This window comes from Mixophyes fleayi, chromosome 5 (genome assembly GCF_038048845.1).
Source record: "Mixophyes fleayi isolate aMixFle1 chromosome 5, aMixFle1.hap1, whole genome shotgun sequence".
In the NCBI taxonomy this organism is placed as follows: Eukaryota; Metazoa; Chordata; class Amphibia; order Anura; family Limnodynastidae; genus Mixophyes; species Mixophyes fleayi.
In genome coordinates, this window is record NC_134406.1 from 226,419,848 (window position 1) to 226,442,945 (window position 23,098).

The 23,098-nt window shown below is 35.5% G+C and overlaps 1 protein-coding gene across 1 annotated transcript in view; it reads right to left on the bottom strand.

The window, feature by feature from the left end:
* The window catches only part of TOX (thymocyte selection associated high mobility group box), a 217,613-nt gene that overhangs the window by 65,324 nt on the left and 129,191 nt on the right, over positions 1–23,098 (bottom strand). Inside the window, exon 3 of the mRNA XM_075213560.1 lies at positions 13,971–14,213. Coding sequence (XP_075069661.1) covers positions 13,971–14,213 — 243 coding nt within the window. The remainder of the gene's footprint in view (positions 1–13,970; positions 14,214–23,098) is intronic.

The following is a 23,098-nucleotide window of genomic DNA, read 5'->3' on the forward strand; positions in this document are numbered from 1 at the left end:
GATGACATTCTGAAATTAAAGTAGAAGCTTGGATTTTCTGCACCCATAAACATAACTAACAAAAGGCTACAATGGGTCGAAAAAGAAATGAGGGTATGTCTGTCCAATATTCCACCTAATATCAAAAGAAGTTACAGAAGACAAGTTAGTTCCTGTTTTGAGTAAGTCTTGCTGATACAAGACGAAACGCGTCAGCTGTAAGCTCCAGACGCAGAGATCCGGCTTCTCTCTATATGCCATCACTACTTAGACAGAACTGAGTGTTGCGGTCCGAATTCTACTACCGGAGTATTAAATAAGGTACATGCACCTGTTGTAATTACGGGGATGCTACAGAAACCGTGGTCACGAAATTCTATGCATGTATGCTGAAGCTAAGTATCTCTCCGGACTGTTGGGCAACAGGTGGACACAGGTAAGATACATCTGTACTTTATCCTCAATTGGGACCGCTACTGAAAAACGGGACAGAAGGACATAGTCTTCAATATCTGACCTGGATAATTCTTATATAGGACCTTGTTATCTCCGTTCTGCTTCATCAGTGGGATCTGTGTGCGCACATAATTATTTTGTATGGGACTACATTTTACTCCCTAATTTGAGTGCTTTTGGGATTCCTCAGGAGAATGTACTTATATCAAGGTCTTTAAGATCCTCTCTTGTTATGTTTTGAAATGTATTAATGTGTATTGATATTCATTAATCCAGTGATCAATCTGCACAGTGCAGTTCTGTCTTTCTTTTTTTGTGCAAGTTAGTTCCTGTTTGTTTTATTTTATCGTGATCTATAATTCCTGTGTATTACTAACATGGTTTTATATGTTAGATATCATATGTGTGTTTTATGTGCTTGTATGGCTTTATTATTATTATTATCATTATTATTATTATTATTATTATTAATAATAATAATAATTATTATTATAATAATAATAATAAGCCTAAGTACTCTTGGGAAGCAGTTCTAATTGAAAATTGACTACAGAATAAGATATATGAATTGAGGGTGCCATCCATTAAAAAAAAGGTTGAAAACCACTGACCTAGGTTTAAAACATTATAATTATTATTATGATTCATTAATAATGCACCACTAATGTTCCGGAAGTGCCCTATATAGGGGATGAATAGAGTACACATTTAACAGTATTACACAATGCAAAGACAGCTACAAATAATACAAAATGACACAAAACAAGGTTAAACAATGACCAGTAAAAAATTAATTAATAGAGAATAAACAGAGAACATAAAATTGCAGTTGCAGCTACTAAGATGACAGTGGGTATAAGTGATAAGTTGCACCAGCGTGAAGTAGGCCTGTGCCCATGAGATTGGGCTAGAGAAACAGGGCTCAGCCTAGAGGTGAAATTGTAGGAAGGAAAGAGGACCCTGCTTGTGAGAGATTACTTCTTAGAGGGAACTGGGAGACACAAATAGGGTGGCACTGAGTGAGGAGTCGAGAAGGTAGCAAAGGCAGATAAGTTAGAAGGGCACATTTGGAAAATAGTGGCTATTCTAATAGGGTGTGGTAGTGCCCTCTACAGGACAGGGGCAGCACAAGCAAAATCCTGGAGGTGGCAGTGCAAAGAGGTAATCTGTGTGGTAGAGAGACAGGTGTCATCGGCAGAGCGGAGGGAGTGTAGGTAGAAATGATGTTGGAGATGTAGGGGGGGAGAGGAGTGGCTGAGGAATTTTTAGGTAATGGTGAGAGGCTTGAACTTAATTTTATAGGAGGCCAGTGAAGATACAAGTAGAGAGACCCTCTCTACTTGTCAGAGGTAGAGCAGTAAGACAGGAAAATAAGGCAGGCCGCAGTACTGAGAACAGACTGAAGAGGGCTGGAGCATGATTAGGGTAGGTCAGAAAAGAGGAGGTTATAGTAATCTAGGCGAGAGACTAGGAGGGAGTGAATGAGAGTTTTGGTGAGTCCAAGGTGAGAAAGGGCCGGATCCTGGAGATGTTCCAGAGGAGGATGCAGCAGGACTTGAAGAGGGATTGATGGCCCAATCAAACATTTTAACTGGATTGTAAAGATTTTTTTAACTGATAGTTGAAAAGTGTATTAATTTAATCAGTGATATTTTAATTTGTAACTCAAGATGAAGTGTTATAAATAACTAACACATGCTTTAAATATTTAACTCAATCTGGTATTTTTTGCCTAGCCGCAGATGTGATGTACCTATTTGTTAAACTGAATTTAATAAGAATATTTTGTTTTCAGGGCCTTATAATGTCTGTAAGGATTGCACATAAACCCCATTTAATCTCAAAGTATACCAAATTATTGCTTACTTAAAAAACTATTGAATTATTTTTAATGAAAGAAAAAAGTTAAGAATGTTGCAAACTGAAATAATATTGCTAAATAAACAAAAAATATAACTTAGAAGCTTTTGCAACTTTATAAAATATAAAGTTATTGCTTGGCAATGTTGAACCAGCCCACGGCAGCCCACTATGGGCAGAGGCCCCCCTGCCCCCGAACCCAGCCTGCCCCTGGCCCCAGGCCATAGATGACTATCTCTGGAGTTAGCCTTTTTTTTTACCATGCTTTATTATTTAAATAAAGTATTCCTCCCATTTTTTTTAAATTAAGAAATTAAAATTTTTCCTATTTTTATATATTATTTTTTTAAATATCTTTTTTTTTTTCTGGAACCGGAAGCCGTGTGTGTGCTATCAGTTACAGTCAGTTTGCATGCATGAGCTGACAGGCTGACTCACACATGCGCATATTGATCCCAGACTGGCATCACTCGGCTGCGCCATGACATTGTCTTGTTAAATTAGGAATATCATCCGCATTGCCCAAATACCTTAGTGCAATCATTGACTTCCTTCTCATTCATTTTGGTTCAGCCTTCACTGTGGTTACATCACATACCTTTTTAAAGTAGCACTATATTTACCATTATGTCACCAGAGTGACCTTTATTATTATTATTATTATTATTATTTTTATTAGTACCTATTATTATCCCATGTTTTTTATTGTGCATCTGCAATGAGCTGTGGAGGAACAAAAGCTAGCTATAACTTTCAAAATGTATGGCTGACATTTGCTTTAAGCATAAATAAAATGATTTATACCTGATCTGAATATTTATTTGTATCTGCAAAGAAAAGCAATCAAAATATATGAAGCCAAATGTATCCTAAACCAATGTCTCAGGCTATCCTATACTACAATAATAACAATGCCATCTTCAAGCTGTGTTAAAATCAATGTATGGAAAATCCATGTGGTGGCCTACAAAATTATGAATACATTTAAGTTTGCACTATTTCCAACCTGATAGGTCATTTTAATATGCTATATGCTAATTAAGATTAAAAGAAAACTTTGGGTGATTTAGAACTCTCCTATCCTCTGTCCATCATCCAAACAAAACCTGCTTCATGCAGATCCATGTGCCGTCGTCTAATTCCAGATGTAATACATGGAAGATTAGCAATAATACATGCAACTGTGATGCATATTTTTTGCATTTTAGGTTACTCACAATATTACATAACGGCACCTTAAGACAAATTTGCTTCAGAAACCCAATTTTACAGGGGAGGGCTGGCAAATTTTAGCCCGGGGGGGCAAGACTCGACTCAGCAGCCTATTAGGAACATTTTAAAGGAAAAAAATGCAGGCGGACCAGTGACCCAGCCCACGGTAGCCCACGATGGGACCGGCCCAGGGGGCAGATGCCCCCCCAGCCCAGTCTGCCTCTGCCCACTAACTGGAAACGATTTAAATGGTTTGTTTGTGTATGGTTACTGCAATCTAGAGATATCCTCTTGTACCTCACCCAAGACTATCTGCATCGCACAGTTTTTATAGCTATTTTTACATTTAGAGATGTGTGAACCAGGTTTGTGGTTTTGATGCAAACAAATCCATATTCATTAATGATCCAGAATAGCAAAAGGGAAATAGAGTATTTGGAGTGACCAAAGAGCAATGGAGAATCAAGCTGTCTATAATCCAGTCTTGAAGGTTTTTATTAGAATGATTTCATCCTTAAGTATTAACGTTACAATCTGAGTCAACCGAGATACTAGTTCACTAGGGTCCTGATGCTAGAAAGAGATGATGTTCAATTTCATCAACTGAACTCAGCAAATATTACTGAACTTGATGGCTTTGTGCAAGCAGCTGAGTATTTATTCTAACGCAATTCACCCTTTAAGGATGTTCTGTATTTTTATACATTGATACACAAGACAAATAACAGTGCAGTGCAAAAACATGATACGCACAAGATGATTGACAGTATAACAATTAAATACTTAATTTAAAATGATCAACTGCAAAGATATATGGTATGGTCAAACAAACCCAGATTAGATCACTTGCATTACAAATAGAGTACAACACTGTATTATCCTTACCTTGGTCCAACAGAAGTGGTACGTTTTTTATCCACAAGGTGGATAATTGAAAAGAATAAAATAAATATACTTTTTGTGGTTTAGATTCATAAGCAATTACATTTTGCCCAAATTGTAGGTTAAAAGGGATGGAAACCTGCCCGCATCACAATATTTATCATGATTATCAGGTGGACTAGGCAGCAGAGGTATTTACCTGGCAGAAGATCATCTCAGGATTGGATGTGAGTTTCACATGACTGCCTCACATCTGACCCTGGGATGCCTATTTTGCCCTTGTAAGGGCGAACACAACTAGGTATGGCTAGAATGCTGCTGTTGAGTCCTCTGTCCAATCACGATCAATTTACAATGTGGCTATGTAGGCAAGGTATCTCTGCACTGCCGTTCTTAAAGATTCCAACTGTGATTTCAGTGATTGTTGTTGTTCATAGCTCACAGCCAAGTCCCCCCAATGTAAAAAATATTAGACCAGATTTATAAATTTGTTAATATTTAGAATTAGAACCACATTTATTTGGCTCAAAGTCCTTAAGACCTACATATATACAAAAAGAATTTTATTATTTTAATAAAACATTTACTTATGTAGACTAATGAGACCAAATTGTTATTTCCTACCTTAAATGTCTTTAACTAGTTATTGATTTGAATCACGTATTGTTTATTACCAAATAGTTCCCAAAATTGGTCATGCGTCAGTTACTAGTATGCAAATATTTTTTTGTTACTTTGTGTCCAATCAAAACATTATGTAAAGCCAGCTTTTTCCAGTACAGTGATGTCTTTATAAATAGATTATAAGACTTACAATTTATGATTTTAAATCTCACTTGATATTGACCATTTGGTGAAATTATTTCAGGCAACATTATGTATGTCTGTGGAGTATTTTCTTTTAGATTATGCTTCAAAGAGACTTACATAAAAAATGTTGATGCCTTTGCTTTGAAGAAAATGTATTTTATTTTTTCTTTTAGTACAACACATTAACATCAAATATCTTGTGTAGTAAAATGATTCAAGCCCCTGGAACTCAAATAATTTTCTAATAAAAAATGCATGAGAAAAATAAATGCACTTTATGTTCCACAAGAAAAGGCAGTTTCAACAGACTAATACTCAAAGAAAATTCATTTTATCAACCAGCCATTCCATTCTTTGGTGCTGTTATAAGTTCCTTGCAGTTGCTAAGCAACCATAATTCATAGTACCTTTTAATGGATACTCTGCTACTGGTGAGAACATTAAGGTGAAGAGAATAAATGCCTTGGGTGAATCTTGAAATCTTTCATTATGCATGTCATTCTATTTCTGTAATGCTATAATGCTGAAATGTTTCTGTGGCAGGAAACTGAGTTGTGGTAATTGCATATTCCACTCATATATGTTTTGTAAGCAGAGCAGCACGTACTTGTCTAAAATGAGTTATTTGAAACATGATTGAAATTGGCCTTTTCTACTGCTAAAGGTAGTAAATAAATCTAAAGGGAAAAAAGGGCAGCTCTGGTTTAAAATGTTTGAAGTTTCTATAAAGAACAACACAATTCTGTAGCATAAATAAAATGTAATTACATAGGATGGTGATCAACCGTACTGTAATATGCACAATCCGAAATATAGAACATAAAATAAAGGCGTAGGAATTAAAAAAGTAATTATATTGAACCTTATATTATTGCTTTTTTGTAAATTTAATGTTTTAATGTATACTTATAATATACATTATCCCCATAATACGTGGGATATATCAACACTCTCTTGACTTCTATCTACATTCCAGATCGAAATGCAAATAAATAAGTGTCCAGTAAGCAATAATTTATTTTCTATACCTAAAGCCATGCATTTCCTTACTTACTAACTAATATACATATGATTATTATTATTTATTTATTAAGTGCCTTCAAAATTACTTACAACTTACAGTTGTGTTATTTGTTATTCAATACTGAGTGAGCTTAACTGAATAATTCATTCTAATATAATTATTTGTACAAGGATAAGGAATGGATTTATGTATACTTCCACAATATGTTTGCATACGCTTAACCTAAAATACTGCTCTTGAATTAATTGCAGTGTAGAAGTAGAAGAGGCTATCCCATTCAAAAAATAATATATTTTAAGCAAAATTGTGTGACAAATGAATCACACGAACAATATAATTTATCAAAGTACGAAGAGAAAGGCTAAACATGACCCGTCAGATAGTAGGTCACAACCAATAACCATTTGTGCAGATGAAAATGGTCCGGCTGAAACATTAAATGCAAATTACTGTTTGCTAGAGGTTTTCAATGAAGATTTCAATCCCATTTTCAAAACGTTTAATTGCGGTTCACTTACACTATATGCTGCTGCTATTTAAATAGTTATTTTATGCCGTCTATTTACTTATTTACAATTTTAAAAGTTTAGATTTTGAGGATCAAATATGAGACCAGTGTTATTCATTTTTACTACGTAATGTAATACATTTAAATATAATTGCATAAATAATCTATTCTTTAATAATTCTGCATAAAATGTCAAATATATTATTGAATGTTTACTACTGTCTGTGATTAAAATATAGTGCAATGATGTCTGCTATTTATTATATTAGCAGTTTAGTTATTGAATAATAATTGTTAGGATTTTACAAAGCTAAATTGGTGCAGTACAAAATCCCTATTCTGATTTTGCACCCGGTCTTACACTGCTGAGCACACATTTTATGTGCTCTGTGCATCATCGTATTGGGATGTTCATTATTTATTACTAATTAGACACAGTTATTTACAAAAAAGTAAATAAATTCAACTATAAACATGATCAAACATACAAATTCATAGTTAAATTAGTAGCTAACTAGGCAAAGTTCTGAACAAATAAACTGGTAAAATAACATCAACTTAACAGAATCACTAGTGGATTATAGTAATTCATAAATTAAAGAACTCACTATATGTATTCATAAATTCCTGCTACATAGGTTGACCAATAATAGAAACCATTCTGTTATCCCACATCAATGGAAAAAGGTTCCCCTTTGTAACATGTGAGGACAGAACTCCAGACAGTTTCATTTCACGTTCAGGCCATAACATGTGGATCCTATACTGTAATAATTAGTCCTAACAAGGTTTAATGGATATTTTGTGTAAGTACAAGTCCATCCATTGACTCAAAGGGCTGCAATCCAAATACCATTACCCCAAAGTCTATACTGTTGCCTAGGAGTGACTTTTATGCCTATTGCACAAAGATAGAAATGACAGATGAGCTACTGCAAAAACCTTCCCCTTCTCTATTCTCTTTGAAGGGTCAGGTTAAGGCTTAATGGGACACTTTTTCGGCTGTCCTATAACCCACCTCCCCCCTAGTACTCCCTTGCTCCAGCTCCCAAAGTATCATTTCAGTATAATATGAATATATGGAAATACTTTAGCCTTAATGAGTTCATGGTCAAATTTGTATACTATGTGAATACCAAAGTCTTAATATATAAAATGACAAGACATAAAATCAACTCTACAGATCTAGACCTGAGCCTTTGTGGCCATTCCACAAATCTGTAACTTCTTGTGTGCAGGTTTTATCATTTTATCACAGAATCAGATTAGGGTTCTCTCCTTCAAACATTATAAGGATCACTATCTTTAAAAACATGTACACAGAATTCCTCACTGTTTGAAAGATACCACTGATTTTCCGAGATCTGAGTCTTACTAATTCCATTATTTCATTTTTATTGATACTTCTGTAAACAGTAATGACTAAAAATAATCTGAGATTTAGTGAGGATTTTTTTGCACCAATTGTTTGGCTCAGCTATAGGGTCCTCAGTGACAGCCAGTCTTATTCCCCTTACATTAACACCTGGTTCAGTTATGTGGACAATATTTTCATTTCATTTTACTGCATGTAAAAAAAATAACTGAGACTTTCTGCTTTGGGAATTCCTAGAAAGTGATGCACCACAGCGTTTTACATGAATAGCAGTAAGACGCTCCGGGTGTCAATTTAACATTTGTTACAGTTGTACATTATATTTTTTACCCCCCCCCCCCCCTCCCACTCCCAGGCATTTAATTTTCTGTCAAGAGAGACAGGAATAATTTGGGGTATGAACTGGTTCCATTCAACAATGGTGTATCTGAAGTTAAGGTAATGTACATGGAAGCAGGACAAGTGTTCAGTGTACAACAGATAACGGCCATGCTTTTGTCTAAACTGAAAGAGACTGCTGAGAATAACCTGAATAAGCCAGTTCCCTCATACTTCACAACGTTTGTTATATATTTACATTCTAGCTTTTATCCCCATTCTCATTTTACTGGCTTACCACAAAGTCGGGTTATGAGGGTTAAGACAATGATCTCCGATGATGTAGAGAAGTATTCTGATAAGATGATTTGAAACAAGTAGATTAGACTAGAATGACACTCACTCCTGAATTAGAACATAGAAAATGAAAATCAGACAACATGCGAAAATTTAAAGCAACAATTATAGCTGGACTGTGAAGGAATACAAAATATGAGTGTTAACTTCACACCAATGTGAAGCTCCCAGCTATAGAAGAGGTGTGGTAGCTTCCAACATGTAGGAATCACACCACTGGACCCTACTTACTCTGGATTTCCATTTCTTTGATGCTCTGCTGCCTACACTCTTGATGAGCGTTGAACTATTGTCCCCATGGACAGAAAGAGCAGGAGAACCCTTTAACCAAGAGGTTTTGGGCATCATTTTGGACTTGCATAGACTTTTAATCCAGTTGAGCCTTTTTTAACGTTCTTCCTGTACAATCATGTATTATTGTTTCTTAAATCATTTATATAATTTATTACACTATTTACTCCTGTTTTTTGATCATGTTCTGCTGTTCACTGTGAATTTAAAGGACCTATACCTGACAAGTGCTTTACAGCTGTGGTATCCACATAGCAAAGGTGATCTGGTGAGGACAGGAAAACTGAAGACCAGCTAAATATTTTCAATCCATTGGTATCCAGTCACTCATCACTTGGCATATCATGTATGCAAATATACTTCACTTTCTTGTGACTTTCTTTTTGATGTTTATTGGTAGATTAACCACTTGAAAACATGTGCATAAAAAGATGTCTGCCACACTAAATATTTAAAGGGAATGATTATATAATTTATATGTTTTTGAGACTAGTTCCAATCATTCTTCCATTTTTAACATGTGTAACTACACTAAGCTGGCACAGTTAGTCTCACAGTATATACACTATCTAGAACATATATGTTTATTATGCTGTTACATTGTGTCACCAATTTATGTAATTTAAGGTGACTTTGTTTCCCTTGCCGTATTCCTCCGAAACATTGTTTTGTGACTCAGCTTTTTATTAATAAATACTTGAAGGTTATGTTCATGTTCACCTAAATTTGGAGTGCTGCCATTTCTTTGTTTACTTGGATATGGCAAAATCAGGATACAGGTTACATTATATACATGTTTACTGATGTATATAATTCTTAAAGGTCATTTGGTTGACATGCCATTAACAAACAACCTATTTTTGTTTTCTTGTCTATGATCTAGGTGAAGACATAATCCAGTAAACTGTGTTAGAGGAATGTCTACCCTCTACTTCCATTAAATGTTACTAACTGTATCATGGTTTTACTTTATATTTAATAAACCATCACTAAAGATCAGTATATGAATATACTGGTGCTAATTGAATTGGTATACTTGAAATTATTTCAAAGTGGATCTCGGACCAGTTTGTTGACCAAATTCAAAACGTTGAAATTTGCCGATAAATTCTTGAACTTTAGATAGATTTAAAAAATTCAGCTAAATTCAAGCAAGGTACACAGGTTTGCCCATGTTTTAGCTAACTGGAAAATGTTTGAGCCTTAATGGCTACACTATATAATATTTTGAAAGTTTTTCCATGTGAATGGCTGACTTATTGATCTAACATTCAATGTATTTGTAAGAAAGAATGTGAATGATCAGTTTTAGTAACTAGTGGGACCTCGTATAGATGATGATTTCTGCCAAACATTTCCTGCACCTTTTGATCAATACTATACATTGGCTTGAATTTATGTTGGTCCTTTCGTTTTAACAAAATTGCTTTAGCTCCTTGATATTCTTTCTTAAAGTGCTGAAGTCTTACCACAACATTTAAGCAGGGTTATGGTCTGAAGTTTAACATGACTGTTACAAAATTAGATTTTTTTGCGTTTTAGCAACTCACTGTAATGTATATATCTGTTTTTGTTTAGACCGCTGCAGTACTGCATGACACACTTTTTGTTAACTATTTAGACGCCCTGACATCCTACTCCAGAATTTATGAGTAAAGTCCAGCGAAGTTGCAAAGAGTCATCCAGGTCTTAAGGTTGCAAAGAAGCCCTACACCTTCATACAAACTGGCTTGCTTAATTGGGAGTGAGATTCTTTAGTTAAAATAGATTATTTAGTTTAGTTGTTCCTCACAAATCCCAATCTGTTTGCAGACCCCAAAATACAACCTAGAGTTCTTTGTGATCGCCCTTGAGGATTGAATGCTTTGCTCTTGAAGTGATTTTTGTTGGTTGGCCATACGTTGGAGTGGTTTTGCTTTTATCCATTTGTACATTATCTTGCTGACCAGGGTTTGAGGACAGAGAAAGTATGTAACAATGATTTTATAACCTCTTCCCATGGCATGATAATTGGCAACTCTTTTGCAAGGTCCGTAAAAAAAATCCTTTTGATTTCATTTACACAATCCTTTGTTATGAAGAGCAAACTCAGATAGTCACAACCCATTTGTGTATTACAAAATATACATAGCAGGGGCCCTCAAACTTGCACCCGTTGCTGATGGATCGGATCATCCAGTTCAAATTATCTTAGCAGTTCACATTTTTAAAGAAAGATGGTAAATATTGGATATATGTGTTCAATAAAGATTGTTTTTTTGTTTAATCAGATACTTTGTTCACTATTATTAGCTTAATATTAGGTACATATATCGTAGATCAAATGAAAGCTGGAATACAGTTAATTTTACGAGGTTCACAAACTTTCATTGCTTTCCTTTTGCAATACATTCTGGCCTAATGCAAGCTGAAAACATCAGACTCTAATGACTATAAACATTCAGAACAGCAAATTAGAAAAATCTCTGACCAAAGACACAGTAAAGAAAGTAGTAGAAATACTATTTATGTTTCGGATGTCATATCAGATATTTCTTTGTAAAACATTATTGAACAGAATGGAATAATTTCTAAAATAAAATGCTTGACTGATAAAGCTATGATAAATTGTGCAAAGAATATCTAATTATTCATTGCCTTTATCCCCCTGTCACATTGTTTAAAAGCATTTCTTTTAACACAATGTGACATCCATTTCATTTCAGACTAATGCTTGCGTTATTTGATATTGAAGTAATTAGAGTTGACATCATCTATTCTTTACTGTCCTAAAAGAACTTCCAGACGGGTCTACTGTTATGTTTTATGCATTACAGGAGCAAAATGCCACAATATTTTGGAAATATTTCTTCAGAAACCAGTAATCAAATTGTTTGTAATCAAATTCTCTGCTGAGCTTTGAAAGCTACATTATTCAATATGCTACTGATTCCTTTCTGTTATAGCAACATACTTTATTAGAAATGCATGTGACTTTAATACATCTCCATTTGCTGATTTACAGCACTCCCAATAGACCGAGGGAAAAAAATTGCTTTTCGTTCCATAGGCACTGCACGAAACATACCTATGTGTTGCTTGTCAAAACAGTAATGTTTGAGTACAAAGAGAATAATCTGTCAGAGGAGAAATACAACAATTAAAATACCCGCATCAGTTCTTTGCTTTCTATCCTTCCGACATCATGTACTAATGGCATGTTTTTTTCTTGCATAACAAAATAAAAACAAACAATAAACATCATTTGTCTTTATGCATTTAAAAATTGTACATTATTCGTTAAAGCCCCACTTTGAAATACATTGTCAACTTTACTTTACTTGATATGTTAAAAAAGTAATACATTCAGAACACGGTTAATTAGAATGCGTATATATTTGCATAATTTTGCACTTATAATGTGTGCAACTGGACTGGTCCAACTCAGCTTTGTCCAGTAGATACGTCTTTTGGGTGGTCTAATAGACTAATTAGCTGTGGACCATCCATGCAAGGTCTTAAAATATATAGTTAGAATTAATATTTTGTTTACTAGATACATTTTATTACATTCTTGTGTTATTCAATTACCACACATATACATTGTAGGCGAAAATGACTCACAATCTGTTAATGTCTATAAGTCTTATAAGCTGAAAATAAATACTTTGCCATGAAAACAGCCAAACAGACCGACAGACTGAAACTTATGTATAGTGGTGGTGTTATTGTATCACTCTGTGCACAAATTTCTTCTGTAACATCTAAATATGGAACCTTTCTGCTCCCAACAACACATCCTCATATTCCAAAATCACATAAACTATAACATTGAAGATTAAAGAAAATAAATACTGAAAATAAATAGTACCCCAATGAGATAAATATAAAAATATTAATTTTCAATGTGTATATGCTTTTATGTAGCCAATTATGATAATTAAAATGTGAGTGTAGATGTCTACATTAATTAGGGCAGAGATGGACATTTAGATGGCTTCCTTCACCTCACTAGATCATTGTTCCCATTTTATTGATTGGGCCATACTCTGACAAGGATAGAAAGGATCAGTGGCAGATGCTCTTAGTACAGGGATAGTAATTTAGCATGTGTGGAACATGTCAGATATGAGGACGTGCCAGTGGTGCTCAGTTTTGTCTGCTTGGACCAATGAAGAGAGCTAGGCTTGCTGTTTGGTTAGCTTGCTATATGGGAAAGTAAGTTTTAGCTTTTGGTGTGGTATATTTTTGAACAAATTTTTCACTTAAAATTGTTTTTGAACAACAAATTAGAAAATATAACAAAATAAAAAAACAAATGCAACAAGTGTACATTATAAATGCCTTGTATACCAACGTGTTTTCAAATAACTTTTTTCTTGTTTGAACCAAAGTTTGATTTCCTAAAAATAAAACTCTAGGGGGTAAATGTATCAAGCTGAGAGTTTTCCTTTCCAGCGGGTTTGAAAAACCAATCAGATTCTAGCTTTCTAGCTATCATTTATTTAGTACATTCTACAAAATGATAGCTAGAATCTGATTGGTTGCTGTAGGCAACATCTCCACTTTTCAAACCCACCGGAAAACTCTCAGCTTGATACATTTACCCCCAGGCCTCAAATTTTAAACCAAAAACTGGGAGTAGGTATCTCAGTTAAACAGTATAATCACTTTTCTCAACTGCTAGTATGAAGGGTGAATTTAATTATAGCTATTTATGCATTCATTGGATACTCTAAAATATCATTTTAATTTGATGCTTTTAAAGATAATCACATTATTGTGATTCTTGAGATTCATGTATGATATTTATAACAAGCTGTAGATGATTAACACCATAAATCAGCAAGAAGAACAGGTTTTACAATGCCTGACACATTTCATTAATTTCACTTTCATTAAAAACCAACATATCTTACCACTGAAAGAGAGTTTGAAATTAGAGAACCATCTTGGCTCAGCATGTTTGATACTGTTATCGCCGGCAAATCCATATTTTGTGGATGAAAGTGAAGGAGACCGTTTTGAGCCATTGGATGACAGAGGGAGTGGTATCCTGACTCCGCCTCTGACAAAGGGACAAGCGCATGTTCTGGCAGTGAGGGAGGTGTAATAGGTGGGATATTGAAGTCTTCATTCTCTAGACTGTGTCCAGGGTAAGACTGCAGAGTGAAAATACAAAAAACATATACACATATATTAAAGTTATTTTTTAATCAAGAAAAGCACAATTGAAACCCTAATAGATGGTAGTGCTGCTCTTTTAGTGTTTTGTTTGGAACTGTATTCCCCCAAAGGCATAACAAAGTCTGGCATTTGTAGAATTTCCATTAAGCACAGTTTTCTGAAGAATCAAAAATCATTTAATAAATTCCTAGGGCCCCATTAAGATGCTTGCACAGTTGTATTGTTGCTGAATATTTTTTTTCAGCAGGTCTGGGAAAACAAATGTAATTTACAAAATCAACATTCGATTAGAAATGTTATTCCCATATTGCCAACATATGCGATCCAAGATTTTAAGTAAAGCTAAATCTTCAGAATGGCATACATTTCAATAACATGGCTATATATATAGATAGATATATATATATATGCAGCGTGTATACAAATTCCTGAATGCATTGCACACAAAAGAGAAACAGAGAGAGATCTGTATGTAAATGATGAATGATTTCAATTCACCAATGACAAATGGCCACTCACATACAATAAAGCTTATAAGTGCCTATCTCAATGGGCTAGAAATGGCCTGAGCAGTATTTATCTCTCCCATTTGAGTGACCTCATATGGATCTGCTGCTGGTAACAGGAGAGGTGCAGGTATCAGGAATGGAGACTGTGACCTATAACAGTTTATCTGCATGTTCCCTCCAGTGTCTTCTCTCATACCACAGAGATGGCTGGTTTTGCCATATGAAAAAGCTTCATCACAGGTAAAATGAATAAGAAGGCTGTGCGTGATTACATATTGTAATACCCAGACGCCAATCATCACTTATATTTGGGTCACCTGTACTACTTAACACATGTGTATACAGAGTAGTATGTGACTAGCAATGTTAACATGTTGCAAAAAGTAAAAAACTGTTGTATCAATTAATAATAGAAAAAAATAACAAATGTTACCAATTCTGCTGATAAAAATAAGGAAAAAAGGCATGTTCCTTGAGAAACAATATGAGGGTGAGAAGATTAGGGGACATATTTTGAGTTTTCCAATAAGTGCTTAGATAGACCATGATTCATAAAACTGAAACAAGACTTCTGTGCTGCTAGCCACTTGCGGAATACATTGCTCGATCAGATTCTGCTGCAGCCTTCAAATCTTTAAATGCTCTCTGAAACCTCATCTCTTTACTTACCCCACTCCCAATTATACAACTTACAATGCTACTCCCGATCTCCACTGAGCCATAATCGCTCTTCTAGTCTCAATTGTGTTCTTTTCTCATTAGATTGTACGTTGGGCCTTCCTAACCCTTTGTTTTCATGTCTGCATTTATTTTGCCTACCATGTATGCCCTGTTTTCCCCACTGTCTGGTGCAGTAGGGTATTGTGGCGCCTTACAAATCAATGTTAATAATAAAAAATAATAATCTATGTATCTCTCCATCACTAGAAATGCCTGAAGGTTTTATTTTTCCATATATGTTCTTCCTATAGCCCATAAAAATATATGCCTACTCAAAGGCAAACATGGTATCCATAGCAGTCCCATTAGCCTGTAGGTCAATTAGCTCTAGAATATGCAAATCTTTTTATGTGGCTATGGGAAGAGAACCACGTCTCTGTTTTTATATTTATGTATTTGTTTGGGAGTCTTTGGGAGTTTTATTTTATATTTATATCAGCAGACTTGGTAACATTTGTTTCAGATATGTCTGTTTTACACTGCAAAACCAATAGAGTTTTGCGTTATTTCTTATATTGTATCTGTTAATACTACCATCTCTGTCTAATGAATGAAGACTCTGGAGATAAAGTGTAGCGCAACTACTGAGTCACAATCTCCATGTCTGATAGCCGCATTTGTCTTCTTACCAGCAATGACTCCATATGAGATTGTTCAAAGGAAAGAGAGAAGTATTATTTAGGGCATTTCTAGCACATTGAGATAAGCACTTTAAATTTCTATCTATGTGAATGGCCATTTGGCCTTTGGTGATATTAATAAATCAAATGTCTTCTATTGTGTGTAAAGGAATGTTAAGATATATGTTCTTTCAGAATACATTGGAATGTACAAAGTACACTGAATACAGCACTTGCAACAATATTGCTGACAGAAACTACACCATAAAGACAATTAGTGAGATAAGACTCAGTCAGTCTTAGCAATGACAATAACAATTACTACCCTTCACTATTAACATGAGCATGAAATATGACAGTAGCAATTATAATTTTAATAGAGAAACAAAATGTCATATTTTGTAAAATGAGAATTATACTGTCCAGAACAACCCTTTAGAACATATACATACACACACATACACTTCAAAATTATATATAGACATACAGGGGATAAAGTGGGAATTTAAAAGTGCTCATAATGAATGCCTAAGGTTTCTGGGGTTCAACTAGGCTCCCAGAAGATATAGCAATTTTTATAGTGTAATATTAATCTTAGATGCTTTTTAACACTATGGGGCATATTCAATTCTGATCCCGATCCGTGGTAACGCGTTACCGTGGAAAACGCACACTACTGCCGGTAATACGGTACCACAATAACGCTGATTTTCATACGCAGCCCTCTGGGCTGCGAACGAAAATCCACGTTATTGCGGTACCGTGGATTAAGTTCGCGGCCCGTTCCGGCGCGATCCCGCTGATCGGAATCGGAATTGAATATGCCCCTATTTATTTATATAGCGTCACCAATTCCATATCGCTGTACAGAGAATATTTTTGTCATTCACTTTAGTCCCAGCCCCATTAAAACTTACAGTCTACAGTCCATAATATATACAAACAAACAGACCAGGGTTCATTTTCTCAGCAGCCAATTAACCTACTGGTATGTTTTTGGAGTGTGGAAGGAAATCAGAGCACTCAGAGGAAGCCCACGCAAACACGGGGAGAACATACAATGTTCACAAAGATAAATACCTGATCGGGAATAAAACTCATGACCCCAGTACTGGGAGGTAGAAGTACTATCCACTATGTCCCACACCTCTACTGTGTAATTGGTCACCACTACTTTGTCCAATTACCTCTCCCTTCAATCTCTCCACCTCTTCCTTGTGTTCTGCAGTACTTCACCTTTCCTTAATGTCTCCCCTCCCTCCCTCCCTGTCTCTCTCCCTCTCCACCTACACTTTTCTATTCCTCATCCTCTGCTCCTCTCACTCCCTCTATTAACCCCATACTCCCATCTATCTATTCATGTGCTTGTTCCTTTTATTTCCTCTGTATTCCAAATCGTGAATATATGTTTTATGGATTTGTATAATGCATAGTGATGATTGGCTTCTCTGATCGTCTCCAAAATGTATGTATCCTGATGTAACCAATTACAGAATTTAGAGGACAGAAAATATATAAGTGGCCAGTGTGTGTAGTAAGTAACATATGCATGTGTGCTGTGGGGAAAGGGTTGTTTTCTTTTAATTTTAATCCAAAATAATAAAAATGGCTACTTGCATAAAACTAAAGGTAGAACCCTGTTAACACAAAGTAAAATTTTAGGCCACTTGACAAATACAGTAGCTATCTGTTTTATTAGTCCGTTGCCCACTTTAAAGGATAAAGTGTGATAATTTTACCTCTGGTAGTCAATATCCAGCCAAGAACTTCTACATGACATCAGTTAAGGCCCCTCAGCATACCGATTGTGCTGGGGATTCTGCCTGTGTCAGAGGAGAATCATCCTGGGGAATGTAGTGAAACCAGGGCCACCTTAACAACTTTATGGGCCCCCGGGCAATGCAGTGTACCGGGCCCCTAAAATTTTTTTAAATATATATATATATATATAGGGGCCCCCTTATCTTACCATAAGTCCGATCCTCTTCTTTTTTCCGCGCCGCTGAGTCTCTTCTGCCCTCTTCCGTGCTGTGGTTGCATTCACTGCGAGCACAGCACGGAAGAGGGGACCAGGGAGGGAGCCGGATCACCGCTGATGTGACCGCAAGGGGATGGGCCCCCCTTGCCTGCAGGGCCCCCGGGCACCTGCCCATCGTGCCCAATGGAAGAGACGGCCCTGAGTGAAACCTAGAGCAAACCTCCTTTGCTGTGATTGGCTCTGGCTCTGACTGATAGTCAATCTTTCATCATTCCTATTGGCTCAGGTCCCCTTTATTATGTGTTTGAAATCTCATGGTAGACTCCCGGGCACAAAAACTATCACCTATCACATCTGTCACTGGTCACAAAGACACTGCCGGTGCTGGAAGGTGCAGAGTGACAGATCTAGTCACTCTGTCACACTACAGCACTGCTGGATATCCATGCCCCCTCCACCTCCTATTATTTTTCCATATTTCCTGGGACACTTGGCTATTGAACCAGTGTGTCTACAAAGTACGTACAGTACTGTGGTTCTTGGAGAAATACAATCCCTATCATATCAAATGTTACTATTCAATAAATGTAAAATAGGAATTAGAAAATAATAACAGATGTTAAGAATTGCACTCAAGTGTGATTTTATTATCCAGGTACTCATCACTGTAAAACAAGGACATTTCCAGAAACAAAGTTGTGGCTTTTTTACATTTACATTCTTGACACGTTGCCAGTGAGGTTTTAGGCCATATATCCAGATATTATTGATTGACACATGGGACACACCAGCAATAATTAACAAGTTACCCCATAAAGCTTTTATAAGCTGCAAGATTATTCAGAAGTATTTTGCATCTTAGTATTGCCTTGCTAGAGATCCTTGCATGCCGAAAAGAAATCCAATCCCTGTAGATGTTAGTAGCAAAATCCTGCAATTTCTTTTTAAATGAAATGTGTACCAATCACCCATTGTTTAGCATGACCCTCCCCCCCCCCCATTCTTGTAGAAGGAAATCCATCGTAAACAAAGTACTGAGAAGATTTGTGGATGTGAGCTCTGCAGCTCAATATTCCTCATAGGCTGATGGGGCTATTAAAAGACCAATGGGAGGGTTGGCTCACAGCTTTGGGCAAATGAGGTTCTCATGGAGGGGTGAGTTCTTCAAATTCCTTATTATGTCTCTTATTAAGCCTTTATGTAACAATACAATAAGGAGACATTTGGGATTGCTTTTTGTCAGGTGTCTTATGTGTACATTTTGTATTTCTACTAAGTTAGCTTATGTGTACATATTTGTGCTTTTGCGTATTGCGCCTCCAATGAGCAAATGGATTTTCTTGCTGAAAGTATTTAATATTGACACCTCTAAGGCTTAGGTATAATCAAGGCACAAATCTTAGAGGTTGTGGACAATTAACTCACTAATGCCTCACAAATCAGGAAACACCTTCATGTTTGCTCTATCCACTCCCCATGCAGCGCATTAATAAATTATATGCAAAAATAAAATCACACTGAGACACGTTCATGGCAACATTGCTCCAGCCTGCCTGTCACCTTGGGGGAAAAACTGTTTCAAATGACACCATCTTTAAATGCAAAATGCTCTGTGATGCAAAAGCTTCTAGGTGACATCAAAACGTGATAGGAAACAGGACCACTCTAACTTGTTCCTTAAAAAATGCCTCCCGTCATTTCACCTGTGCAATTTACAAAACATTTTGATTTATGTTTTTCCAATAAATTTATAAAACATTTTGATCTCAATTTTTCCATTTATTAAAGATTTATATTTGTTTTGCGCTGGCCAGTAATTCAACCATTTATTGATCATTTACAAAAACTACTTTTAGTTCTTCAATGATGTCATCAGGTTTCTGTCCAACACGCAAATCCCATTTCTACTTTGAGAACATGGGGCCTTATTCATTAAGGACACTTAAGCACAAAATTGAGTAAGTTTTCTTACTCAAGTTTTCTGGACAAAACCATGTTGCAATGCAAGGGGTGCAAATGAGTTAATTATTTTGCACATAAGGAAAATACTGGCTGCTTTTCCATCTAGCACACAAATACTTGATAGCCTATTTGTACACTGAAAAATAAAGTTGATCTAGGACATGCCCTACCTGCCATTACATTTTAAATTTACCTCCCCCTCCAATGCAACATGCATGGTCTTGCCTTACGTGCTTACTTTTGCTTAACTTTCCTTAATGAATCAGGCCCATAGTGATCACTTGCCTTGAAATCAACACAGCACAGCTTTGGAACAGCCTGGATTCAGCACTAAAACGAGGGGTACATTGATTGATTGTCATTTTTAAGCACTCTTTTTAAGATGGTGTCTTAGGTTTCATTAAAATGTCAGCTGCTGTTTTAAGGCATATGGCTGTCAGGTAGTAGCTAAAAAGCAGTGTGCAGAAGGGAGCTGCCTCCCATATGTTAATACGGAGAAACTAGGCCATTGGCAAGCCTAAAGTCAAAACAATAGTGATGTTATGATGACGGACGTTGACCTGTGATTCACTCAGTATTAGTATTAACTGTTATTTAAGCTAGACACACATTTAGTGATTATGTCAGTCAATTTAGCCATTTTCAGCCAGACTACCCGGACATCCTTTGTGGGCCCAAAGCAATTCCCCCAAAATATAATTGAGATTGATCAGATTTTGAGTATGCAGAGAAATCTGTCTGCTGTCATTGGCTTACTGCACTAATTGGAATTCATACAATTCACTCATCTGGTCAGCATGTTAACTGACCATATCTACTGATGAGCTTAAAGAGCATCTCTGCCTTTTTAAAACAACTCTTTCAAGAAGATTTATTTATTTTTGTTGTATTTAGATACAACAGATCTGTTGTGCAGATAGCGTCTTATGCATAGACACATGATTATCTTTTGTCGGGCAACAAAACTAAACACATTTTCTTGAAAAAAATAAAGCAACTAAAATATTGTTATTTTACAAACAGAATTTTGGGAAATAAAAAAAAAGTACAAGGTTTCCTACCATAAACATGGTCAATAAAAAATGTTTTAAAATTCCCAGGTAAAATAAAGGGTTTGTGATATTAATAAACTTGGAAAATATGAACTTTCAGCTTTTCATCGCTTCCATCTACCAATTACCAAACTATTGGAACCTTCATTGTGTTAGACATTTTCTCATCAGTGTACCAATTCTACTATTCTGTTCACATGCTCTTTGGTTTTCTCTAATTCATGAAAGATTATTGAAAATAGCAAAAGGTTTGTTTTGACTGCACTTAATTTTCCCACGTCTAATGTTATTAAATTAAACAGTTAAGTTATATACTGTATACCACAGAGCTCATTAAATACATATTTTACATTATAGACATTTAAATGCTATGATAATGTGTTTCGAGGAGAACATTCCGAGAAGTTTAAATAGGATGAACCTTATCTTTAATTTTGGAATGGATTACATTCAGAATGAAGTGTCTTTTGTCTCAGCATGACTTAGTCTCTATAGTTTCAGAACATAATGTATTACTGTGGAAACCTGGAGTCCATTACATAAATCATCTCAACTCTCAGCAAGAATTGTCCAACAGTGCCATTGATATGTTTAAGTCAATGATCCTGAAAACAACTTTTTGTCTTACTTCACATGTTCGACAACACTAATAGATCATCTTCATTTAAAAGCACTCAGCAGGCTAATTTATCAAGCCACAGTTATCAAAACCATATTATCTTTTAGGACACAACTTTCTTTTTATCTCGCTCATCAATTTTGCTCATGATATATAGCATGCATGGGCTCTTTTCTCATATAGAAGCAGAATCTATAAATTAAATGTGTATGTGTTTACTCTTTCTGCATCAGAAATTTTTAGCAAGAACAAAGGACCATCGGAGGGATATGTCTGACACTGAAAATTTAAAGGGACTCTTCACTTTCATTTTTTTTTACTTGTTCCACTCCCTATAGCTTTATTAGGAGACACTAACCACACACCAAGTCCTGGATGTATGCTGTTATGGGTACAGCCTTTGATGAATTTACCTGGTTCTGGCTTCTCCACATTCCCGTTAGCTGATTATAATGTTCTCTATTATGACGTCACATTATAATACAGCGCTTAATATAATGTGCTAAACTAAGCTATAATATATAATATGCTATATTTTATTATAACTATACACATGCACATCAGAAGGAGCTCCAGGTGGCAGGGGACTGCAGGGAAGCTGAAACCGGTAAACAGTGTAAAGGAACATAGAACAATCATGGAGACAGATAGACAGATAGGTATGTAAACAAAATATGCGGAATTAGTGGCGCTATATAAAAAAATAGATGATGATGATATGACATTATTTTATTTTATGTATAATTGTAATGAAAATATTCATATTTAAAAAATTAAGCCTTCACAGAAAGAATCCAACCTCAAACAGTATAAACAATAGTAACTTGTGTGCTCAAGTGTAGCATCTTTTTAATTTTGAATAATGAAGATGTCAAGCCAAATGCTAGAGTAGTTTAACTTAATTAGATAGTCTATTTTTACAGGCTGCCTTTTATTTCCAATTGAAAATCTAGCTTCCCTATGCAAGGAAACAAGAGCAATTCTGTTTATAATGAATACCTCTGGGATTGTATACACTAATCATTACAATCTTGCACTGAAACTGGTTTTAGTAACTAGTTTAGGCTTGTAGGATTTTGTTAGATTAACTCAATCAATCAAAGCGTAACTCTTTTATCACAGACAGATCTAAAATAGAAACTATTTAATTTTATATATTTTTCTGGTCACTGCCAAAAGTCTATCCCTATTTTAACACTCACCTAAATTTTAGTTTCTATGTTTACTAAACAGTAAATCATGATTGGTTCATATAATTGGTAGTAAATGATTGTGGCTGTTTAAGGTGTTTAAGCTTCAAGCTAATATGCTGTATATTAACAACCAACTTTACTGAAATGTATTTTGAAAAATAAATTTAACATGTGCATTTACTAGCATGATACATTCATAGGATGTAC